The 24,114-nt window shown below is 45.4% G+C and overlaps 1 protein-coding gene across 2 annotated transcripts in view; it reads left to right on the top strand.

Annotated features, from left to right (window-relative positions):
* FRY (FRY microtubule binding protein) overlaps positions 1–24,114 on the top strand; it is a 367,656-nt gene that overhangs the window by 48,211 nt on the left and 295,331 nt on the right. For both annotated transcript variants that reach the window (XM_083169823.1, XM_083169830.1), the window contains exon 2: positions 1,594–1,647. In XM_083169823.1, coding sequence (XP_083025949.1) covers positions 1,594–1,647 — 54 coding nt within the window. The remainder of the gene's footprint in view (positions 1–1,593; positions 1,648–24,114) is intronic.

Below are 24,114 nucleotides of genomic sequence, written 5' to 3'. Positions count from 1 at the left end.
GCTCATACTGTATGTAGTAACACTGTGAGTTTATCAAGCGTTGGGTTGTAATACCTATATTTCAGAGCATGTTTCTGCCCAATATTTAAAACGGCAATTTCTTTTACTACCCATGTTTTGCTATTAGAAGCATTGCCCTTTTAAATAACGTTCCAGATCATAACCCATAAAGTTGGGTTTTTCCGCTTTTCTCTTGATAAACTCATGGGGGTTATTTACGTACCTGTTAAATGTTCTTTTTACTGTTTACTCACTTTAGAAAATGAAAGATAAACTGTAAGTGACTGCCATGCTAATTGCTTTCTATCCTTTAATAGTACCCGGTTCCGGCGGTTTCACACTAAGGTCCAGATGCACTAAACTTCAAAAGTGATCAATTGGAGAGTGATAAACCACCAGCCAGTCAGCTCCTGCCTGAAATTTTTCAAACACAGTCTGTGACATGTCAGGTAGGAGCTGATTGGCTGGTTGTTTATCACTCTCCATTTTATCACTTTTAAAGCTTAGTGCATCTGAACCTAAGGCTCTTATTCTGGTTGTCTCGCAAGGCTGCAAATTCGACTGCGCATGCGTATACGCACAACATCGGTCCCCTGTGCGAACGAATTAGAATAACCCAGGCCACCCATTATACAGAGGATTAACTCTTCTTATAACCCGGGTCGAAATGCCGGGTTGCTTTCACAGCACACCTCGACCCAGTCCATATGTCACCAACCTGGCAATAACCCAGGTAGAGGATGCGGTTTGAAAGGGGTATAATTTAAAATGTTACAGAAATGTTTGTGTTACAAGTAATGGAATGGGAAATGGCAGAACATTCAGTGGAACTTTGGCACCTAGGTGGCACCCTATAAATTATACCCATTTCATATTGCAAGACCCTGGTTGCAATCAGTATTTGGACACAGAAATGCCTCACAAGAGTGACCCGGCATTTGTGAGGCGAAGCTCCCAGCAGTAACCCGGCAATAAGCTCCCTCTCATAGGGAGGTGGTGCTGAGTGCCGGCGAATCACCGGGGGCAGGGGAGGGGGCAACGCTTGTAGTTCCCTATAGAGTGAATTAAACCTAGGTTGCTCGACCCAGGTTACCCGTTCATGCTGCCTAGCAACCTGGGTCTGACCTGGGTTAAACCCTTCTTTTGACCCGGGTCAGATTGCCGTTTCTCGTGGCCACACCCCCTTTTCGGCGTTCCGCCTGTGGAATAACCGTTGAGCCAGCCCAGAACGGGACAACCCAACAGTCGTGACCAAGTAATGAATATCCCCCCAGGTATGGTTTGCACATTTATGTTGGACATTCATAATAACTGATAGGCTTTATTCATGAAGATAAGAAAAATTACGAAAGTATATATTCATGTCGGTATAAGGTAACGTGTGATATAGTAGGTATGATAGGGTCACAAAGTAATGAGTCATTTCCAATAAAGTAATAAATACCCATTAGTATCGCTCTCCTGACTGAAGGGTAACAGTGTGCTATACTGTGTATATATATAATACAGTGCATTCGCCATCATGTCCATCCCTGAATCAGTACCTTCCCCAGTGCCATGCTGACAGCTCTTATCTCACCATTATCATTACAGATGATGCGCATCACAGATTCCCGCTGCAGTTAGAGGGAAAGTCTGCCACAAAAGGTAAAATGATTTATTTTCTTGATGTCTTGTCTACTCATTTACTGGAAACATATTGCGAAGGAGCACTACTCAACCAATCACATTGGGCCTGGTTCAGGTTACTACACAATCCTGATGGTCTACAAATATATGGGATGGGGGGGGGTAATTTGGTGTATGGTTATTTTACATATCCCTTACCCTGGATCCTTTCTCAGCCAGGGATAATGTGATGTACAGTACAAGGGAGGCACGTGAATAAGGAGTGGAAACTATGGCCATGCTCCTGCAGGGCAGGATATGCAGCATGTACTGCATGTGCATTACATAAGCACTGGGCAAATTGACAGTTTCATTTTAAACCGTTTGCCTAATTAATGCCAAACTGTACTGTCACTGAGATTCCAGTACCAAGATTCATCTCATGAGGTTTTTTGCGATGTAATGACATTTATGTGATTAATCTCAAGAGATTAACTGTCCACAGGAAAATAATTTCCTGTTTTCTGTATTTCAATGAGTATAGTGTATCCTGTCCAGAATTGCCTACAATCTCTTTAAAAAAAAATCTATTAATCTCCTATCGTGGGACAGGATTATTCACTGATACCCACAGATGATGGCTATATTGAATTATTTATTTATTTATTTATTTATTTATTTATTAACAGTTTCTTATATAGCGCACACAGATTCCGCAGCGCTTTACAGAGCATAGTTATAATCAAAAACACATAACAAATTACATTACAAGACAGTTTAGGACAAGTACTGAACAGTTGACTGAAATCATCGAACTACACAGTTGATAAAAGCTGCAACATGCAACATTTGAAAATATTACTAAACAAGTGATCTCTGTTATGAGCTAAGACAATGGTTCCCAAACTGTGCGCTTAGGCACCCTGGGGTGATGCAAGGGTCTTTAATGGGTGACTAGGATTGGTGCTTCAGGACCAAATCAGTGGTCAAAATGATAGGCAAAACCAGCGTTTGCAGCTGCTAATCACAAATCATGTGTAAATAAGAAGCACAATGGCATGCCGCCACACAAATGACCCTAACGGATTATGGTTAGGTACAATTAACTAAAAAGTTTTTTTCCAAATTTGAGATGCCGTGAAAATAAATGGTGATACTCCTGGGCGCTGGGACTCAAGAAGGTTTGGGAATCACTTAACTGTAGAGTATATTTTTGAAGTTGAGAGAAGTCCTTTCTCTAAAGAAAATCCAGTAGAATTTTCTCATCATTTATCAAAAGGGAAAACTGCAGAGAAAACAGATTTCTACTGCAGTACGTGTGCTGCTTACCTTATATGCTAGTTACCGCTGTAGACCTGTTATGGGAACACTGCCCTGAACAAATGGAGCTTTTCTGCTACTTGCTGGCTTCATTTTTGAATGGTGTTATCTGTAGCCCAGTGGCATCACTAGGCGGGTGCTGGGTGTCGCCGCTCAGTGGGGTGAGACCAAAATCAGCCGCACTAACACATCGTACTTGCCCCCCGCAGCACCCCAGCTCAGTACACATCACGCACCCTTGGCCTGCCCTGTCACTCAATGCGCAGGGGGTACAGGAGACACACAGCTTGGCCTGGCATGCGCTGCGTACGTCATGTGACGTCTCTGCACGTGACAACTAAACGGAGGGAGCAGAAGTAGGCGCAGCAGCAGGACAGTGGCCGACAGGGCCCAGGCACCAGCCACCAGGGAACCAGGTACAGTAGGTTGCCCAGGATGCAAAGGAGGAGCTGTGCCCTTGGAAGGGCTGGGCTGCAGGTGGCGGCTAGGCCCGGGATTGGCTGGGAAGCTCTGGCTGCCAGACACTGGGGGACTTTGAGTTGCAGATGATTGCAGACTAAGCAATCTGGCTGTGCAGTAGCAAAAGCAGAGGATGTGTAGGTATGTTTCCATGTCACCTGCTGTACGGGCAGCATCGCACGTACAGGCCACGCCCCAATTTTTTCCAGCGCACCCAAGCCTCCTGTCTCCAGCTTTCAGAAAGTTGGGGGGAGGGTGGTGTGACATCATGAGTTACTAAACCAGGTGACACCAACCCTAGTGACGCCTCTGCTGTAGCCTGCACAGACTTCCATAAAAGACCGTGGCAGGGCGGCCTGGGGGTCTGAAATGGCCCAGGCATTCTGGTGCTCATGGGGGCTTGGTCTAGTGTTTTTGTGTCAGGCAGTGGAGCAAAGCCTCTTGGCCACACTGTTATGCCAGACCAGCCTATCAGCCCTCCTAGCATTTACCAGAAGAGCCAAGTGGCCAGTCCAGCCCTGGCAACTGGGTTACAGACAGATGTGAGTATTTAGCGGTAACCATTCTTCAACACTGTTAGGCTGCCAGTGAAAAGAAAATGATTGGAGAGGAGGACTATACTCTCCAGGGCTCTCAAACGTGTTCCAGCATACTAGATGGTTCAAATATTTTGTATCATTGGTATTGCAACTGGTATTGCAAGCAATATATAAATACAATGTCTTTGACCTGGCTCTCTGCTATGACTAGATAGATGTCTGGCATCAGTGTCCTCCTTACACTGCACTACCCCAGCAAACACAGGATCATACTGCACTGAAACAGCAGACACACAAACACACACACACACAGTGTTACACCACCCTGCACCAGGCAAAATACAAGGCTACACTACTCTGCAACTGGGCACACACACACACAGGGTTACACCACCCTGCACCAGGAAAAATACAAGGCTACACTACTCTGCAACTGGGCACACACACACACACACACAGGGTTACACTGTACTGCATTGACAAGCAAAGGGTTACAATGCACTGCAACAGCGCACACACAAGGTTACATTGGACTGCACCAGGACAAACACACACAGTTACTGTACACCGCACCAGGACATACTTGATTTGAGTTTGAGCTTTTAGTAAACCTGCATAATGGGTCCTGGGTGAATAGATGTAAGAGATAAGTGAGGGCTCCAACCATGTCCAGGCCCATTTCGGGTATTTAGGCCTTCAGCCTGACAGAACAGAAGGCATTTTGTATCTGTCTCTAAAACTTCCTCAGTGGTTCAGAATAATATATTTAAATAGTTAAAAACTCATTAAATGGACAGAAAACCATTTGCAGGGATAATTCACACAGAATACAGCATAAGTGTAAATGAAGGAACATTCTCATTATCATGAAAATACAGATTTTACGTAGATGGTTTGCATTAGTCTAACCATGGAAATCATTTTTTTGATTACCAGTTCGAGTCACCTATGATGCTTGTATCTAATTGGATGATCTAGAGAAAAACTCGGAACAGCTCCAGGTTCTGGATTCCCATTTTACAGTATTTACACATTAAATATTGCCTCATACACCACAGTATCTAACGTGATTGGAATATATATACAGTATAAGAATGGGTCATTGTCGACAGTAACAAGGTCAACAGTCAATAGGTTGACACATAAAAAATGTTGACATACCTTTGATCAACATGGCCAATAGATCGACACAAGCAATATGTCGACATGGAGACAGTCGACATGAAAAAGGTTAACATGTTTTTTTCATGGGTTTGTCAGGTTATTCTGGTATCAATGTTGACATAGATTGACATGGACACCGTATAAGTGTACCACGTCCTCTCGCATGGCTCCTTTCGCTCACCATGCTTATAATCTAAAGGTCCATACACACTGGGCGACTATGCCCAGTGTGTATGGACAGCGATGATCGCAGTCATCGCTGGGGGGAAAGCCACTCAGTGCATACACACTGAGCGGCTTCCCCCCGGCTATGCAAAGCCGTCCTGAACCTGCTGTTTTGAGCGAATTTCAGCTCAAAGACGCCCAGTGTGTATGGGCCTTAACTATGTCCACTTGGATGGTAAAGTAAGAAAAAAAAAAACCTTTTTTGGGGGAAAAAACACCTTTTTTTTTACAAAAAAACACCTTTTTTGGAGGGGCAAAAACACCTTTTTTAAAAATAACATAAAAACCGTATGTCGACCTTTTGCTTGCATCGACCTTTTTAAGGTATGTCGACTTTTTCATGTGTTGACATATGGCCTATTGACCTATAGTGGTCAACCTTTTCACTGTCGTCCTTACTACTGGCAGTTATATGTACCACCAATCATCTGGAAAAATAGATCATACGGCACAGTGCTAGAACCAAGGGTGCTGGATTATTGGTGATGTACCTGTATATCGGGGTAGATGTCACTAAGCAGCACATCAGCCAGTAATAGATTCCAGCAGTATGGAAGAACAAGAAATCATCTACTGTAGTTACATTAGTATCAGACAAGCACAAAGCTAATTTTGTGGGCACATTACTAAAGTGCGAGGGCTTCACTATATAGTTTAAGTGCCGGCACACTGGCGCGTGCAAACAAATTTTAAAATAATTTATCGTTTACAGCGGTTAAATAAAGTGTGATTGCATGATGTGATAATTATAACTACAGACGGTAAAGCCATAACAAACTGGTTATGATTGATTTGTGGCTTTATAATGTAACAACATAACAGAAAGTTGTCTCCTGTGTTAACACAATCTAGTTCTAAATGAACAAAGTCTAGAACTTCTCCCTACAGCTCAAAGGAGTAACATGAGCCAATAGATGTTCCTTATTGCTGTATAAATTATTCAAGCATTTCCCGGATCTAATTATATGTTAATTGGGGTTAGGATACATTTTAAGAGTAGAAAAGAATAGGTCTCAATTTGTGTCATTGTATACATGTTGCCGTGGGATGATCAGTTGCGCTGCTCTGCTGCTCAGAGTGTGTGTGTGTGTGTGTGTGTGTGTGTGTGTGTGCTCTGTGTGTGTCTGTCTCTCTTTCACTTTTTATAATGGGTGGAATTTTTCATTCTTTCAATTTAACAATCAAATACATAATGTAGTTAGTAGCAGGAGTACAGTACCCAGAACATCAGTTATTTTGTCTCCCTAAATATATTCTAAATAAAGTTTTCCATGGCAACATCCCATTGGAAGCTCCTCATCTAATATATAAATAGACAGTCGGTCTTACGCAGAAGAGATGTCCTACATTCTCCACCAATTTCTTGTTTTGTCCCAAGAGAGGAAATAGCCTGAAAATAAAATTCCAAGGGGTGTTTGTGCTTCTGACTATTTTTTGCACAGACCTACTTACTGTAAATAGAAATAAAATGTAGCTGAATTGAGATGCTAAAAATGTTACAGGGTTCATACAGCCCAAATGCTGCAGATGGTGCAAGGAGAAGAGAGTCCATCAACCAAACTATGTAGGCTTGCAGTGTATCGTCATGCACATCTGTGATTACTTGTCTGCTATATATTACGTGCGGGATCATGTGTAGGAAGGAAAAAAAAAAACAGAGTGACAAAAGAAAAAAATATGGCTTACCTCCACTTTAGGACCTTCTTTTATTCATGTAAAATCATCAATTTGTGTTTTATTTACACCCATAAGCTAAAACATTACAAACACCTGCATATTATTGTCCCCAGTACTATTTTTCGGGAAAAATAGGTGCAGGAACTCCAGGTCTGGGGGTGGATCAATTAAATAAAAAATAATATATATAATAAAGAGAGGGAGGGAGAGATAGATGTATATATTGTATTTAGAAACAAAGGCACTCACAGGTGACTTTAAAATAAAACTAATCTTATGGAAAGTACATTGTCAGTTCCTGATGATGTCATATTTAATTAGAGGTTCAGGAACTGAGTTCCTGCTGGTTCCTGCTGAAAAATAGCACTGATTGTCCCCTTGTGCAGTCAAATCAGCTCTGACCCATCAAAACATGGACTTCAGACTTCTGTAGGTATCCTGTGGTACAGTATCTGTGGCACGTTCTTAGTAGCACCAGATGCAGAGTAACGTAAGCTGGGTGCTTTAATGTATGGGGGTTGCATCCACGACAGAATGGAGTGAAACAATGAAGATAAAATGTGGTACTTATGTAATATCTGGGCTCCCGTTTTTCTTATGAGACCGCGTCCCCTCGCGGGGCTCGCTGCGCTCGCCACACTATATAAAATCAACTCCATGCGTAGTTGGATAGTAGGGGTATGAAAAAAGGTGGTGAATTTAACATGGGAGCCCAGATAATACATAAGTACCTAAAATGTAATTGATTTAATAAAGATATTGCAAGACAGTGATATTAATGGTACAAACGGTATATGGCAGATATGCAAGTATAAAGTCCATTGTCCAATAAGTTATTGCAAAGGATGAGGGAGCTTGGTACTTGAAGGGTACTGCAATATAGTTTGAAGAGTGGAAGCGAATACAAGACTTGAATTGGATACTTGAGGATTGAAGATTAGATTGAAGAGGGAATTGATGATTGGATGAAGATTAGAGGATTGGATGAAGATTGGATGATTGGTATGAGGATTGGTTGATTGGATGATTGGATGAAGATCGGATGATTGGATGAAAGACTGGAAGATTGGATTGAGGATTGGATGATTGGATGAAGATTGGATTGAGAATTGGATGATTGGATGGTTGGATGAAGATTGGATTGAGGATTGGATGATTGGATGAAGATTGAATTGAGGATTGGAGGATTGGATGGTTTTATGAAGATTGAATTGCTTGAATGAGCGAATGATGATTGGAGATAAAGAATAATAACTGAAGAAGACTTGTCCTTTGCTGAATATGGTCGTAGCTGCAGCCAGAGGTAACCGTGGAAGTAAGCGTCGGGAATAGAAGCAAGGTGAGACCCCTTAGAAGGACTGACCTTGCTGGATCCACTTTGGCGGTAGGCAGAGTCCGTTGGTACTTGGAGCAGTGAACGGCCAGCAGGAGATCTTCAGGAGAAAGCTCAGGGTTGTAGTGGATAACTACAGAGCCAGGTAGGAGCAATGATGCTGCGGGATAGACATCATTGTTCTGACTGCCAGGCTAGCCTGGGCAGTCAGTGCTTAACAGGTGGACTGCGCCGGGATAGGTCAGGCAATCTGACAGGGAGGCGGAGCCGTGCAGGAGAGGCTGAGGAAACCAACAAGATGGCGCCCGCCAGAGAGGGCGACAGATTCCAGCCGGCCCTGATTGTACGCAGCTGCGCAAACACCGGCCTTCACTCAGAAGCTGACCAGGCACAAACACACATGGCGGCACGCCACTCATACCCTGCATGGAACCAGAGCACAATGCACCGGTGTCACCACGCGGTGACAGCGCGGCCACATGTACCCCACTGGAGCCAGGGACACAAGCAGAGGTGAGCGCCATGGTTCTAGTGCAGGGGTTTGGGGTAAATGCCATGGTGGATGTGACAATCTGGCACGAAGACATTAGCGACAGGTCCTTCTAAGTCCTGCAGTTTTGGAGGTTGGGGTACTTGTGTGTTTTGGTGGCGCCCGATTTGAGCATCGTTCGATGAACGTATCGCATCGCATCGTATGCCATGTACCCGATGGCATGCGATGCGATGCGACGCGATTTTTACCCCCTATACGATGAAAAATCGTATAAGCACCCTAAAGGGTGCTTTTGAGCACCCTAATGGGTGCTTACAATGTTAAATGCACCCCCACGCCAACCCCCCCACTATAAACGTGAACCCGAAGCGTGGCGAGTGCAGCGAGCCCGCGAGGGGCGGCGGTACGCGTCCTACGACCTTTTCATACCACCACTATCCACGTCGGCGTGGAGTTGAGAATAGATTAGTGTGGCGAGCGCAGCGAGCCACCAAACCCGAAGCGTGGCGAGCGCAGCAAGCCCCGCGAGGGGACGCGGATACCTTCACAGGTAAACGCGTGGGGGTGCATTTAACATTGTAAGCACCCATTAGGGTGCTTAACATTGTATAAGCACCCATTAGGGTGCTTATACAATGTTTAATCGCATCGCATCGTATGGCATTGTATGCCATGTACAATGGCATACAATTTGAAAATTGTATGCCATCGTACACTAACCAACGAAATCGCGTTGCATCGCATACCATCGTATGCGTAATGGTATACGATGTGATGGGCGCCGCCAAAATACACAAGTACCGAGGTTGGTTTTTCTAGCACATCCTACAGATGCTTAATCAGAACGAGATCTGGGGAAATCGATGGCCAAGTCAACAACTTGACCTCTCTGCCATGTTCATCAGTCCATTCCTGAAAAATGTTTGCAGTGTGGCAGAACACATTTTCCTGCTGAAAAAGGTACTGTGTGTAAGGTACTGAAAAAGGAATGTGCTAGGCCACTGCCATCAGGGAATACTGTTGCCATAAAAGAGTGTGCTAGGCCACTGCCATCAGGGAATACTGTTGCATTAAGGGGTGTGCTAGGCCACTGCCATCAGGGAATACTGTTGCCATGAAGGGGTGTGCTAGGCCACTGCCATCAGGGGATACTGTTGCCATGAAGGAGTGTCCTAGGCTACTGCCATCAGGGAATACTGTTGCCATGAAGGGGTGTGCTCGGCCACTGCCATCAGGTAATACTGTTGCCATGAAGGAGTGTGCTAGGCCACTGCCATCAATGAATACTGTTGCCATGAAGGGGTGTGCTAGGCCACTGCCACATACCTACCAACATGACCCATTTCTGGAGGGACCAAATTCTCTGAAGGGCTATACTGGGCCACTGACACCAGGGAATACTGTTGCCATGAAGGGGTGTGCTCGGCCACTGCCATCAGGTAATACTGTTGCCATGAAGGGGTGTGCTCGGCCACTGCCATCAGGTAATACTGTTGCCATGAAGGGGTGTGCTAGGCCACTGCCACATACCTCCCAACATGACCCATTTCTGGAGGGACCAAATTCTCTGACGGGCTATACTGGGCCACTGCCACCAGTGAATACTGTTGCCATGATGGGCTATACTGTACCAGGGCTGTACTGGGCTACTGCCACCAGGGAATGTTGTTGCCACGAAGGGCTGTACTGGGCCACTGCCACCAGGGAATGTTGTTGCCATGAAGGGGTGTACTAGGCCACTGCTATCAGAGAATACTGTCAGGGAATACTGTTGCCATGAAGTGGTGTGCTAGGCCACTGCCATCATGGAATACTGTTGCCATGAAGGGGTGTGCTAGGCCACTGCCATCATGGAATACTGTTGCCATGAAGGGCTGTACTGGGTCACTGCCACCAGGGAATACTGTTGCTATGAAGGGGTGTACTAGGCCACTGCTATCAGAGAATACTGTCAGGGAATACTGTTGCCATGAAGGGGTGTGCTAGGCCACTGCCATCAGGGAATACTGTTGCCATGAAGGGGTGTGCTAGGCCAATGCCATCAGGGAATACTGTTGCCATGAAGGGGTGTACTGGGCCACTGCTATCAGGGAATATTGTCAGGGAATACTGCTGCCATGAAGGGTTGTGCTAGGCCACTACCATCAGGGAATACTGCTGCCATGAAGGGGTGTACTAGGCCACTGCCATCAGGAAATACTGTTGCTATGAAGGGCTGTAGTGCGTCACTGCCACCAGAGAATACTGTTGCCATGAAGGGCTGTACTTGGTCTTCAGCAATGTTTCAGTAGTTGGTGCATGTAAAAGTAACATTCACATGAGTTTCCCACCATTGTCCACAGCATGACACTGCCTCTGCTGGCTTGCCTACTTCCCATAGGGCATAATGGTGCTACCTCTTTTCCAGTTTCACAATGCACACACACCAGACTATCCACATGAAAATAAAACACAATTCATCAGACCTGGCCATCTTCTTCTATTGGTCGTATTTGAATCTGATGAAAATATAGGACAATGAAGACCAAAGCTCACTCTATGGAAATATAGATAAACTTATCCACATGCAGAAGGTAGAAAAGTCTACAAAATGATGTAGTCCAGGAACAGTGGGCATCCTTCCCCCATACATTTCACTTGTTAGTACACGCCATAGACTGTAATGGTGCGATGGCTGGAGGTTAGTAGTCGCAGCCAGATGCGCCATGCAGCATGCCAGGATGCATAAAACCATGCATTGCATCAAAGATGTAGTTGACTACATCTGTACATATATCTAAGAGACATATCTAGTATACACTGTATGCCCATGTACTCTATATGCAGAGTATGCAGACAAAGCGTTTTTTATTAGTGACCCAATTCAGAGTTCATCGCTGCAAATTTGCAGATGACTGCGGGTGGTTGTCAGAAATCGCGGTGTGCATTCGCATCTGTGCATGTGTTCCTTACCCGCTCGCTGGGGTTTCTTGCGGCGCAGGCCCCTGTCCTGCGCTGTCCCTGGGTACTCTCCATGGCAGCATCTGAGTGGCATTACCCTGAACTCTTGCCAGCATCCAATGCTGGTCTGGGCCCATGCCACATGGGTGCCGCCAAGACACCTACAATCAGGGCCGGTGCTAGGGTGTCCGGCGCCCGCCTGCAAACCATACATTTTGCGCCCTTTCACATTGCCAACAAGCTGCAGCCCGATTGTGGGAGTATATGCAACATGCGATCCTATGGAGGATCTCGGGTGCATGTACATGTATGCATACACCATCTCAGTGCTGTGTCCGCAAAATGTTGCAGGCACTAAAGGTGCCCATACACGCTGCGAGAATCGAATACGTTATGGGCTAGATCGCATTGCACAGCATGCATGCAATGTGTGTGCGATGCGATCCGAAAGCAGTACAAAAAGTATGTGCAGCACATTACACCCCTCTCGTGACTGAGGGGGAAAGGAGGGGAGAGAAGGAGGAGATGGAAGAAGAGGGGAGGAGATAGAGGGGGCAGAGTGTTGAGGACTGGCAGTGACACTGGCTCAGCACACTGAGAAGAGGGAAGGAAGGGGAGGCGGCGCTGCTGCTTGTTCGTCATTTGATTGACAACTGACAGGCGCAGGGAGCAATGGGTAGGGGGAGGATCTGGACAGGACATGTCATCCAGGCATTCACAGACAGCGCTACATGCCTCAGCGCAAGTGTCCGTGAGGAAGAGGGGGCAGGTCGCAGGAGGAGGACAGTGGGTGCAGGGAGCTGCTCAGCCTCTCCATACTGCCGCCCGCTGTCAGACAGGCGCTACGGGCGGCGTGCAGGAGGCAGTGACAGTGAGGGCTGAGGCAGCTTTACCAGAGCAGGAAGGGAGACAGCGCCTTTTCAGCATGGCGCCTCCCTGCTTTGCAGGAGCTGCTGAGTGGGTAGCGCCGGCCCTGCCTACAATCACATTACTCTGTTGTCCAATGCTTTCCCTGTGACCTTGATGCTCTGACCTGTGCACTGGCCCCTGTGACCAAAGGTGTGCACAGGTACTTCCCTGACTTAATTGCTGCTGCGGCTTGCAACCAATCACAGGCTAGCAGGGGGGATATAGCTGAGGCCTCTGGCCCATTACCCCTGCCTTGAACAACTTGTCTGATTCCTGAGTATATCCAGACCTCAGCGGTCGAAGGCTCCAGGATCCAGATTGCACAGGATAACCCTGTGATTATCCTGTGCAAAACCCTGTGCAATCTGCTGCTGATAATCAAGCTCCCTGACTCTCCTCACCTGCCAGGTTACCTTCCTCGTTGTATGCCATCTCCAGCTCCCTTTGGTCACAGGGGCCACTGTCGATGTGTGAACCCTCTTGATCTTTTGACCACGTCGAACCTCCTGAATGCAGGTGATATGGGGTCGACCTATTGACTTTGTTTCCTGTGGATCTATTATACATTATAGATACAAAAATGTGCAATTCCCATATAAAATTCACATGGATGGAGCACAAAGGGTAAAGGTCCCCATACACTATGCAATTTGGGCCTGATTTAACCTGATTCCGCCGGATCGGGCTGAGAAATCGATTGAAATCATCCCAAATTGCATGTGTATGACATTTGATCTGATGCACATCGGAGTATGTGCAGCCGTCAGTGGGGGTGCTTTTTAGTGCCCGCAATGTATTGCATCTGAAACGGTCTGTAGGTGTGTGCCAGTGGTGCAGCACAGCTCGCACACACCGATCTGTAGATTGGAGGAGAGGAGCTCTCCCCACTCTGCATTCCTGGCAGGTGGCGAGCAGTGAGTAGGAGATTAAAAAAAAAAGAATGTATAGCTGCTGATTGGCTGAGAGAGCTCTCTCAGCCTTTTCAGTGGCTGCCCATTCTTTTAAATGAGTTTGTTTTTAATTCTCCTTCCCTCTGCCTGCAGCTCCCCAGGAGTTACATGCGATAAATCACATGTGGTTTATCGCATGTAAAAAAAATGGCACATCAAGTGCTAAATCATATGTGAGTCCTCCTGGGAGCTGCCAGGGGAGCTCAAGAGAAATCAAGTCTTATCCTTAGGACAATTTGGACTAGGATATGGGGGCCTTAAAACATTTCTCCCTGCTGGCCTGCTTTTCGCTAGACAGTCCCTTTTTTAGGGACGGTTGCCCATCCTGACCAGGCCCGGCAGTGTCCCACGGTGGGGGGGAAGGGGGGCAGTTGGACTTCCCTTTGTACGGGGCTGCAGCGTAGGGAATAGATGCTGTGTGTGGGGCATGGACAGCAGTTTACACATTGCTTGCGATTGATGTAAAACGGGGGCATGGCCACACCCCCTATGACATAGCCACCAAGAATATGCAAAACTGTATTTTCTCCACTATCTGCACAATCTCTACCACCCGGAATAGTCTTCCTATTAACATTCAATCTTACAAAAATGAAAAAATCACACCAAGAAACAGCTGTAGCCATTCAATCTCTCCTATTACACAAATGTCTCTGGATGAACTCTCAATGAATATTTCCTTATTTGCCTCCAGAGGGCGCTGTGTACATTTATTTCTACATTTGTGTTCAGATAGAATGTTTCTGTTATAATTAAGTTATTTTTAAGTAAACTGTGCTGTTACTGATTTTATACATAGCCAGAGACTTCTTAGTAGGTGAGTAGCGATATTGATGGATAGTCCCACCCATTATCAGTTTTGTAGTTTGTACATCTGGGATCTAGCATTCAGGGGCTGATTCTGAGACGGATGCAGCCCCATCTGTGTGAGTCTTTTACAGTTACAAAGCCCTTCACTGGCATCTGTGTGTGCAAAGATGACATCACTGGTTGTACCATGGAACCTACACCAGCTATGCTGGGTGACAGGTGCAAATTTGATGGACTCCAATGACACCATGATGAGTCTTTGTATGCACAATTTTTGGCCAAATGCCCGCACCACTCCCTCAATACGCCGCTCATAGGAAGCAGCATCTGCGTGGATCTGACTAGCCCTTTTCTGCGTGGATCTGGCTAGCCCTTTTCTGCGTGGATCTGGCTAGCCCTTTACTCGTAAAAAAAAAAATGGTCTATCTTCATGACCTTTGCCTGATAGGGTTTTTCGGAAGATAAGATCTATGAGTTTTTGTGCAGCGATTGAATAAAAAAATGCTTACTTATCTGGGATTTGGTTTAAACAAAATCCCTGATAAATGCCGGCATCGTTGCTAATAAAATAGCCCGAGGCGACTCAATTGGCCATGTTAAATTACCCCAGATAACTGGACAGTAGCTGCTTATACTGTTACCATTATATACTTAGAATTAATGTGCTCTAGATATTTCATAATGACTTACAGTAATGAATAAAGGACCTTATTCTGGTTCATGCACAGCTGTGCGAATTTGCACGGGTCCGCAATATTTTACAACTGCGCATATGCATTTGTGTGCATGTGCATGCGCTGTGTGTGAGCGGCCACGGCGAACAGAGTGTTCACTGGGCGCGCGCACACAACACTGTAGGCGGGGGGGGGTATGGGGAGGCGGGCCGGGGGTTGGGGCCATGGGAAAGCCCAGGGTTTCATAAGCATTCCCATTAAAATGCTGGGCGTTCCCATGATAATGACCAAGGGCCGCGTGTGCCGGGGCGGACAGCTGACATCACCGGATGTCAAACAACAGAAGCAGCGCCTAGGAGATTTGAAATAAAAATACTAACGATTGGATTGACTTTACAATACAATTTATATCAAAGCATGATAATACTAGTACATTTTAATAGAAAATCGTGGGTATATAAAAACACATAAAATAAATTAGTCTAGAATTAAAAATGCTCAAAATTTGTAGACAAATGGCAGCACAATTGACAACGTCCGTTCCTATATATGCCTGGGGTATGTTTTTGGGGGCTGTCTATGGGGCTATATATTTACCATCTGCCTTGCTGGATAAGGGGTTTCAAATGTCCTGCAGACCATTGAATGGAACTCCTCCTTTAAAGGTTGTGGAGTGTCTGGTACTAGGTGAAGGTCCCTTTTATTTGTAATCCATAAGGTAGGCTTATGGGAGTCAGAGATACAATCCATCCACATCAATAGCTGCCCGCCATGTTCCCCTCCAGAACACCTAAGAGTGTCTTAGTTTGGTGTGTACCTTCCATATCATTCGATGGTCGGCATTGGATGTTCATGCAAAACATCCATTGGCAACCATGCGGGGATACCTGCGTGCATGGGGGGCGGACATTTCTGCAGGCGGCGGGCGGGACGTAAAAGACACGTTCAACCAGAATCACCCCCAAATAGTGTAACAATAATGATTCAGTGGATTAATCAGTGGTGTATCCGTTTTATAATAATAATAATAATACTTACCCTCAGCAGAAACCATGTGCAGTAGGAAAATCACTGGGAAAATGGAGCAGTCATTTTCCCAGAGACCTTTGCATACGCACTAGACTAGGGATAGAGCTTGGGTTTCCCAGTGCCCAGAGTCTATTGCTGTGCTGGCTAGAGAGGAGGGGACCCAGGTGGAGACTACACACAAGCATCCTCCCCTCTTGATGTGCCCCTGGGTGTATTGTACATTAATACTGATTGATTATGTTTTAGATTGCAAGCAGGACCCTTGTCATCCTTCTAGATCAATTTGATTTACTACGGTATGTAAGGACACTCTTTAATAAATCTCAGTGCGGGAGCAAAACCGGTCAGAGTTCTATTGCATTGGACCCCATTATTGGATTTACCCCCTTGGGCACCTTTTCAGGATCTTAAAAGCGACCCTGCATTTGATACTACGGCTTACAGGGAGCCAGGGATAGTCACAGTCGCAGCTGCTGCCATTTCACTATTGTTTCCACTTTTGGCACACAGCCAGCACCAATGGCTGAACAAATGAGGAACTCCATCCCAGGAGTTACACCCCCCCCCCAGCCGGCCCAAACATTCCAGATTCATACCGCAGAGGAGTGCGGACGTCTGTTTTACAGTATTGTTCTGGACAGATTCGCTTATACTCTCTTATATCCCCCGTACACACGGGGGGGGAGATATATTGCTCAGCAATATATTGCTAGCAATAAATTGCTGAGCAATATATTGCTCAGTGTCTCCTTTTCATCAGCGACCAGAGATGGTCGCTGATGAAAAGGAACCTCTGCCGGGGGAGCCGCAGAGGTAATCAGCTGGTCGCAGGAGCAAGCTTCTGCGACCAGCGATTAGAAAGGGGCTGAAAACGGGAGCGCATCGCCGGGGCACACTCCCATCACTGGCAATATGGTCGTCAGCGACCATATTTCCAGCGATTATAGCCCATATCGCTGCCGTGTGTACATGGCTTTAGTGACCGTAGAATACAGCCTCAAATGGGAAGTGTCCATATACAGACTTGGTAAATAATATATGATGCATCAATGCTAATTCATTTTTCAATATTATTAAAAGATCTACCTTTTGTTGTTTTTTTTATGCATTTGTGATTTTTTTTGTGTGTGCACACTGAAATGTATTGCTTTTATGGGTACTTATGTATTATCTGGGCTCCCATGTTAAATGCACCCCATTTTTTCATACCCCTACTATCCAACTACGCATGGAGTTGATTTTATATAGTGTGGCGAGCGCAGCGAGCCACCGTGCCCGAATCGTGGCGAGCGGACGCAGTCTCATAAGAAAAACGGGAGCCCAGATATTACATAAGTACCCTTTTATGTTTATGTTGATAAACTATTATATAGTACAATCTGATTATAATAGCACGGATATTGCATTAAAGGTTTAGGATGTAAGGTCTGTGTTATTCAGCTCATATAGAATATTTTTACATAACTATGTTTAATATAAGCAGCTTTACACTAACAATTAGATGTTATTATACGTAGTTACTAATAAAAGACTCTTAATGGAAGAATTCAATTAGCCACAGTAGATTACCACAAGCTAATTGATCCCCCAGGACTATACTATTAGCCCTGTAGCCAGGAGTTTTCGAGGATTGTATCACCTGACTCAGCAGGTCTAAACAATTCACAACATTCAGTGGTGTCAGTATACTGTGCAATGGGATATTACTTGTAATGTGTTCAGTGCTGCTTGTTGTGTGCTGTCCTGTAATCCTTGGGGAGTAGGGATAGACCCTTAAATTTAGATCATCTAGGCCGCAGGCATGTCCAAGCTATGGCCCTCCAGCTGTTGTAAAACTACAAGTCCCATCATGCCTTGCACCAGTTTTGCTATTAGGAAATATTAAAACTATGGCAAGGCATGCTGGGATGTGTAGTTTCACAACAGCTGAAGGGGCACAGTTTGGACATGTCTGATATTCTAGGGTATGTACTTTGGAGTGCAGCAGTGGCGGATTCAGGGGGGGGGCACCCGGGCACGTGCCCCCCCTGTCGTTCATTGTGTAGATGAGGACCAGAGCTTTCCAACGAGCCCAGCCTCATGTCTCTAGCCCCCCGGGAACCGGAGATATCACCTGGCAAAGCTGTAACATTTTTTCCCCATAGGATAATATGGGACCCGTCAATTCCGACCCCCACCCGGTTCCGACGGCTGCCAGTTCCCCCCCTGGCATCACAGGAGCTTGCGGTTGATGTCATTCAATTCCAAATCGCTGGGCCTTCAATATAATACCAGGATGGTCCATATTGGTCAATTGGTTGCAGAGATATAGCGTGTAAATCGATTTTTTTATTTTTGAAATGTAATTTCATGGCTGTTCATGTACTTTGAGGGCAGATTACTCTGGAACCAAACGTTCCAGTTTCACTGAACCAAAATCATTCAAAGCCCACTCAAAAGTTCTTCAATATGATACTTGTCTCATGTAAATGGGTCAGTTAGTTCCGAAGCTATAGCCGGTTAAATGAGATAACTGGTTAAAGGGGGGGAGGGGTGGTTTTCTCTCCCCCTCACACCAGAAAATGCAGGGACTAGGCTTGTGTAAAAGGGGCCAACCTGGGAATGCATTTTCTGGTGTGAAATGGGTATTATTTCAAATAGCTGGGACCTGCAGTGTTCGGAATACAGCCAGGTTCTGCCACTGTCAGTGGCTATCACTTCTGCCTGGCGGCGGCTGTCCCCCATTTACCACGAGCATGTATTCCCCATTGGCAATGAGCATGTAATCCCACATGGCAACGAGCATGGAACCTCTGGCAATGAGCATGGAACTCTTGGCAATGAGCATGTAGATAAGCAGCACTTACTGTATGTAGCATAATTTTTAATAGGCATTATGGTGTTTGGCATAATACATAATGGACATCATGCCGTGTAACTTAACGTGCAATGGACATTATGGTGTAAATGTTTAATGCGAGCCTTTGGTGGACAATGTCCCTGTTTATGAAGCGTATTGTGAATTTTGTCTTAATCTGTGTGGCATTATGTGAATTCTGGCTCAATCCGTGTGGCATTATGTGAATTTTGTCTCAATCCGTGTGGCATTATGTGAATTTTGGCTCAAAACGTGTGGCATTATGTGAATTTTGGCTCAATCCATGTGGCATTATGGGAATTTTGGCTCAATCCATATGGCATCTTATGAATTTGGCTCAATCCGTGTGGCATTATGTGAATTTTGACACAATCCATGTGGCATTATGTGAATTTTGGCTCAATCCATTTGGCATTATGTGAATTTTGGCTCAATCCATTTGGCATTTTGTGAATTTTGGCTCAATCCGTGTGTTATTATGTAAATTTTGGCTCAATCCGTGTGGCATTATGTGAATTTTGACACAATCCATGTGGCATTGTTTGAATTTTGGCTCATTCCATTTGGCATCATGTGTAAGGGGCAAGTATAATGGGGTCTAGTATCTTGTAGCATAATGTGTAGAAGTTGTATATGGTGTTGTACACTACCCTCAAGGACATGCCCCCTGTTGAGTGGCCACACCCCCTTTTCCAGAGCGCACCTTCGGCGCGCGCACAACTACATCCTTCCTTTTTGTTGCCATGGTGGGCCTATTTTTAATCCCATTGCCACCCTCTCTCTGCCGCTCTCTTAGCATGTTCACTGGCACCACTAACACTGGCCCTCCCCCACCTAAACCCTCTTTTATCATGGTGCCCCCCCTGTCATTTTATCCTGGATCCGCCCCTGGAGTGCAGCCTGTCTGTATAGACGGCATCAATTTCCTGCTGTTTTTTTTTTTAAGTTTATCTGTCAGAGAGATTGTGATCCCAGGTCCGACCCAGCTGAGCGATGTGAATGAGGGACAGGTTAACATACCTCCCAACTTCTTGATGAAGATATGCGGGACTCTCGCCAAAAAGGGGGCGTGGTCTGTGCGCAAAGTGCCGTTTTAAAGCCCGAACACACTGTGACATAATGCGCTATATAGCTTATTTTGGCACTTCTGATTGAACAGACATGAAAGTGAAATGTTTACAAGGACCATACTGCATGCCACCACTCCCCCCACCAGCAGCGGCAAGTGTGTATGCCTGCCGGGGTTGGCCACAGGGATCTTATAGTATATACACCCAGGGCCAGATTAACAATGGGCCTGATAGGCCCATTTTGTAGCCGAGGGCCAGGGCTTTCCAATGAGCCCAGCCCTGCGTCGCTATCCCCCCGGGAACCGGAGATACCGCCAGGCAAACCTGGAACGTTTTCCCCATAGGATAACATGGGACCCGCTAATTCCGACCTCCACCCGGTTCCAACAGCTGCCAGTTCCCCCTCCGGCATCACAGAAGCTCGAGGTTGATCTAAGTCGAGCTCAAATCACTGGGCCTTTAATCTGATACCTGGTCCATATGGGTTCATTGGTTCTAGAGATATTGTGGGTAAACCAATTTTTTTCAGTTCTGAAATGTAATTTCATGGCTGTTCATGTTGTTTGAGGCCCAGTTTCACGGGACCAAAGTCATTTGAAGCCTACATGTAAATGGGTCAGTTGGTTCCAAAGATATAGCTGGTTGTTTAACGGGGGGCGGGGGTGGTTTTCTCTCCCCCTCACACCAGAAAATGCAGGGTCCTGGGACCATATTCCCGGGTAAGTCCCTGCATTTTCTGGTGTGAAAGGGGTATTATTTCAAATAGCAGAGCTCTGAATACAGCCAGACAGCCCCCTGCTCTCTGCCCGGCTGTCAATGGCTGTCATTTCTGCCCGGCGGCGGCTGTCCCCAAGTTACCACGAGCATGTATTCCCCCTTGACAATGAGCATATAATCCCACATGGCAACGAGCAGGGAACTCCTGGCAATGAACATGTAGGTAAGCAACACTTATTTAGCATAAATTTTAATAGGCATTATGGTGTTTGGCATAATACGTAATGGAGATTATGGTGTGTGTCTTAACTTGTAATGGGCATTATGGTGTAAAATTTGAATGCGCGCCAATGCCCCTATTTATGAAGCATATTGTGCATTATTGCTCAATCTGTTTGGTATAGTGCAGGCATGTCCAAACTATGGCCCTCCAGCTGTTGTGAAACTACAAGTCCTATCATGCATTGCCACAGTTTTGCTATTAGGGAATGCTAAAACTATGTCAAAGCATGCTGGGATGTGTAGTTTCACAACAGCTGGAGGGCCACTGTTTGGATATGCCTGATGTAGTGTGTATTTTGGCTCAATCCATGTGGCACAATGTGAATTTTGCCTTAATATGTGTGGCATAACGTGAATTGTGTCTCAATCTGTGTGCCATAGTGTGAATTTTGGCTCATTCGGTGTGGCATAATGTAATAGATGCAAGTACAGTATAAGGGGGTTACTATTGTGTTGCATGATTTGTATAAGGGGTATATGGTGCAGTAAACTAACGAGACCACATAAAAGGTGCTGAAATGTTGTCTACCAAGTTTCGGCTTTCAGTATTTTTTTATGACTGCAGTGCTGCCTCACCCCGCAAGTATCTTAGAACATCGACGTTCTGCGGGTGCACCTTTGGAGGGCACCCGCCAATATATCTCCCTGCATTTTTGTTATGCCAGCCCCTTGCCTTTTCCAGGCATATATAATTAGTTGAAAGTATTTACACAAATACAGACACACCCATGAGCAGACCACCCGAACAGAACACTGGTCACGCCCCCCACATTATTAGGTGCTGGCCACAACCCCTATTATTGCACATAATAGGCCCTTGATCATTCAGCTCCAGGCCCATTTAGACCTTAATCTGGCTCTGTATACACCTCCCAATGGGACTGTCCTGAGTGTCTGTGACTGGTAGATAGGACTTCCAATAGAAAGTCACGAGCCAGTCAAAGTCAAGCCACTGTGGTTACGTACGTACTACAGTACATCTGGCTTCTTTGGCAATGAGTGGAGTGGCGCATTTTACTGGGGGCGAGGGGGGACAGTGCAGTCCTGCAGCCCATAGGTAAAAGCCACCACTGAGAAATTCATTTCTAGGTTTCAACTATGTTTTAACTATTGAGTTTAAAATAAATGTCTGTCAGTTCATTCCGGCATTACACAAAAACTACTCAATAAATTTGGATTGATTTTTCCCCTATTGTATTGCTTAGTGATCTGAAAAGAAACGTAGATGGCACTACTGTCTCCGTAAAATGAGTTCTGCTAAACAATAACAGACATGCACATGAGCGAAGCTGCAGTAAATTGTTTGTTTTACAAATAAAGGGTTAAATGTGATCTGCCAGAGCCGCGGCTAATTCGTTCCAATCATTTATCAAACAAACCCAGTAGCACGGCAGTTATATGCTGATTGGCTGATGGCAGTTATATGCTGATTGGCTGATGGCAGTTATATGCTGATTGGCTGGTACTTTATCTCTCTCTCTATTGTATCTCTCTCTAAGGGCCATATGTACTGTATCAAGCTTCAAAAAGTGATAAAGAGGAGAGTGATAAACAACCAGCCAATCAGCTCCCACCTGTCATGTTCCAGACTGGGTTTGAAAAATAAAAGGTAGGAGCTGATTGGCTGGTTGTTTATCACTCTCCGTTTTATCACTTTTTGAAGCTTGATATATCTGGACCTAAGGCTTGATACATATCTTCCTATGTCTGCTAACAATTTTATTTGTTTGTGACTTTGAAGTTACTGCAAATAGGACACCATAGTGATCACCTTGTTAGCTGTGCAATGTGACACAAGTGTAAAGCTCCATGTAGGCAGTGCTGGCCACAAACTACACAGGAGAATATTACAATGTCAAAACACAGAGTAAAGACAGTATAAACTTGGTCAATGGGTAACTGCATATACACCACATGAAAAACCTGATTGTCCCTCTGTACCTTACTCCGTAGGAGACCTCACAGGCTCAGCGCTGCCTCTGATTAAAAACCCTCCCATGACGAGGCTGCTGCTGCTGTCCTCCATGGGCCTGAGAAGTATGTGATGAGCTCCACCATTCAGAGCTCAGCAAGCCTCTCAGCCTCTGACATCTAGGGTCTTATTCTAGTTCACTCTTAGAGGCAAGTTCCTTCTCAGAAGGAAAAAAACATGTGCACTGCAGGGGGGGGGGCAGATGTAACAGGTGCAGATAGAATTAGATTTGGGCGAGTTATTTTTTTTTTCTGTCTGCTTTATTTTTACACTGCAATATAGATCTCACTTTGAAGAAAAACCCCACCCAAATCTAACTCTCTCTGCACCTGTTACATCTGCCCCACCTGCAGTGCACATGGTTTTGACCATCTGGGAAGGAATTTGCCTCTAAGAGTGAACTAGAATAAGGCCCCTTGTGCAAAGTCTCATGGGACTTAGTCAACTCTCAGTAATGCACTGCACACTTGTGCAGTCAGTGTGCCTTGGCTCCCAATGCTCAGCACCATTAATCATTGTCACATTGACAGATAGGTGAAACTGCAGCACTACCCCACTCCCATGCACAACCTTTAATCTGGCCCTGCATGAATGGAAAATAAATATGCCATTCTATACATCCTAATGGCTGCCGGTAACTTGAGAAGAAATACTGTATGTATAAACAATTAATTCATTGTGCAGATACAATCACATCTCTCACATATGTACAGTATATAGCTATTGGGTGTACAAATGCACTCAGGTTGCTAGGTGACTAGAAGAATAAGATTTTGTTTTGTTTGATTTTCCGTTATATTAGAAAGGAAACTCTCAGATGGTTATTTATATTGTGCTCCTGTGCGGGATAGTTCTGCTCTACACAATAGTCATTGGGTATTCTCTGGAGGGAACAAACAGAACCAGCTCCAAAAAGAGATGTCAGAACAAGGGATGTGACATTTTGTACTGGAAAATGCCAAACAGGGCCCCAAGAGTTGGTGCCAGGGACGGTTGTGGAGTTACAGATGGGTTGGGGGTAGTATTCTAATTACACTAACCTCAAAACAAAAATGTTTAACATACTAAGCCTTACTTTTAGGGTCA

Source organism: Crinia signifera, chromosome 2, assembly GCF_055691185.1.
Source record: "Crinia signifera chromosome 2, ASM5569118v1, whole genome shotgun sequence".
NCBI classification, from domain to species: Eukaryota; Metazoa; Chordata; class Amphibia; order Anura; family Myobatrachidae; genus Crinia; species Crinia signifera.
This window is presented reverse-complemented; position numbering and strand designations above follow the sequence as displayed.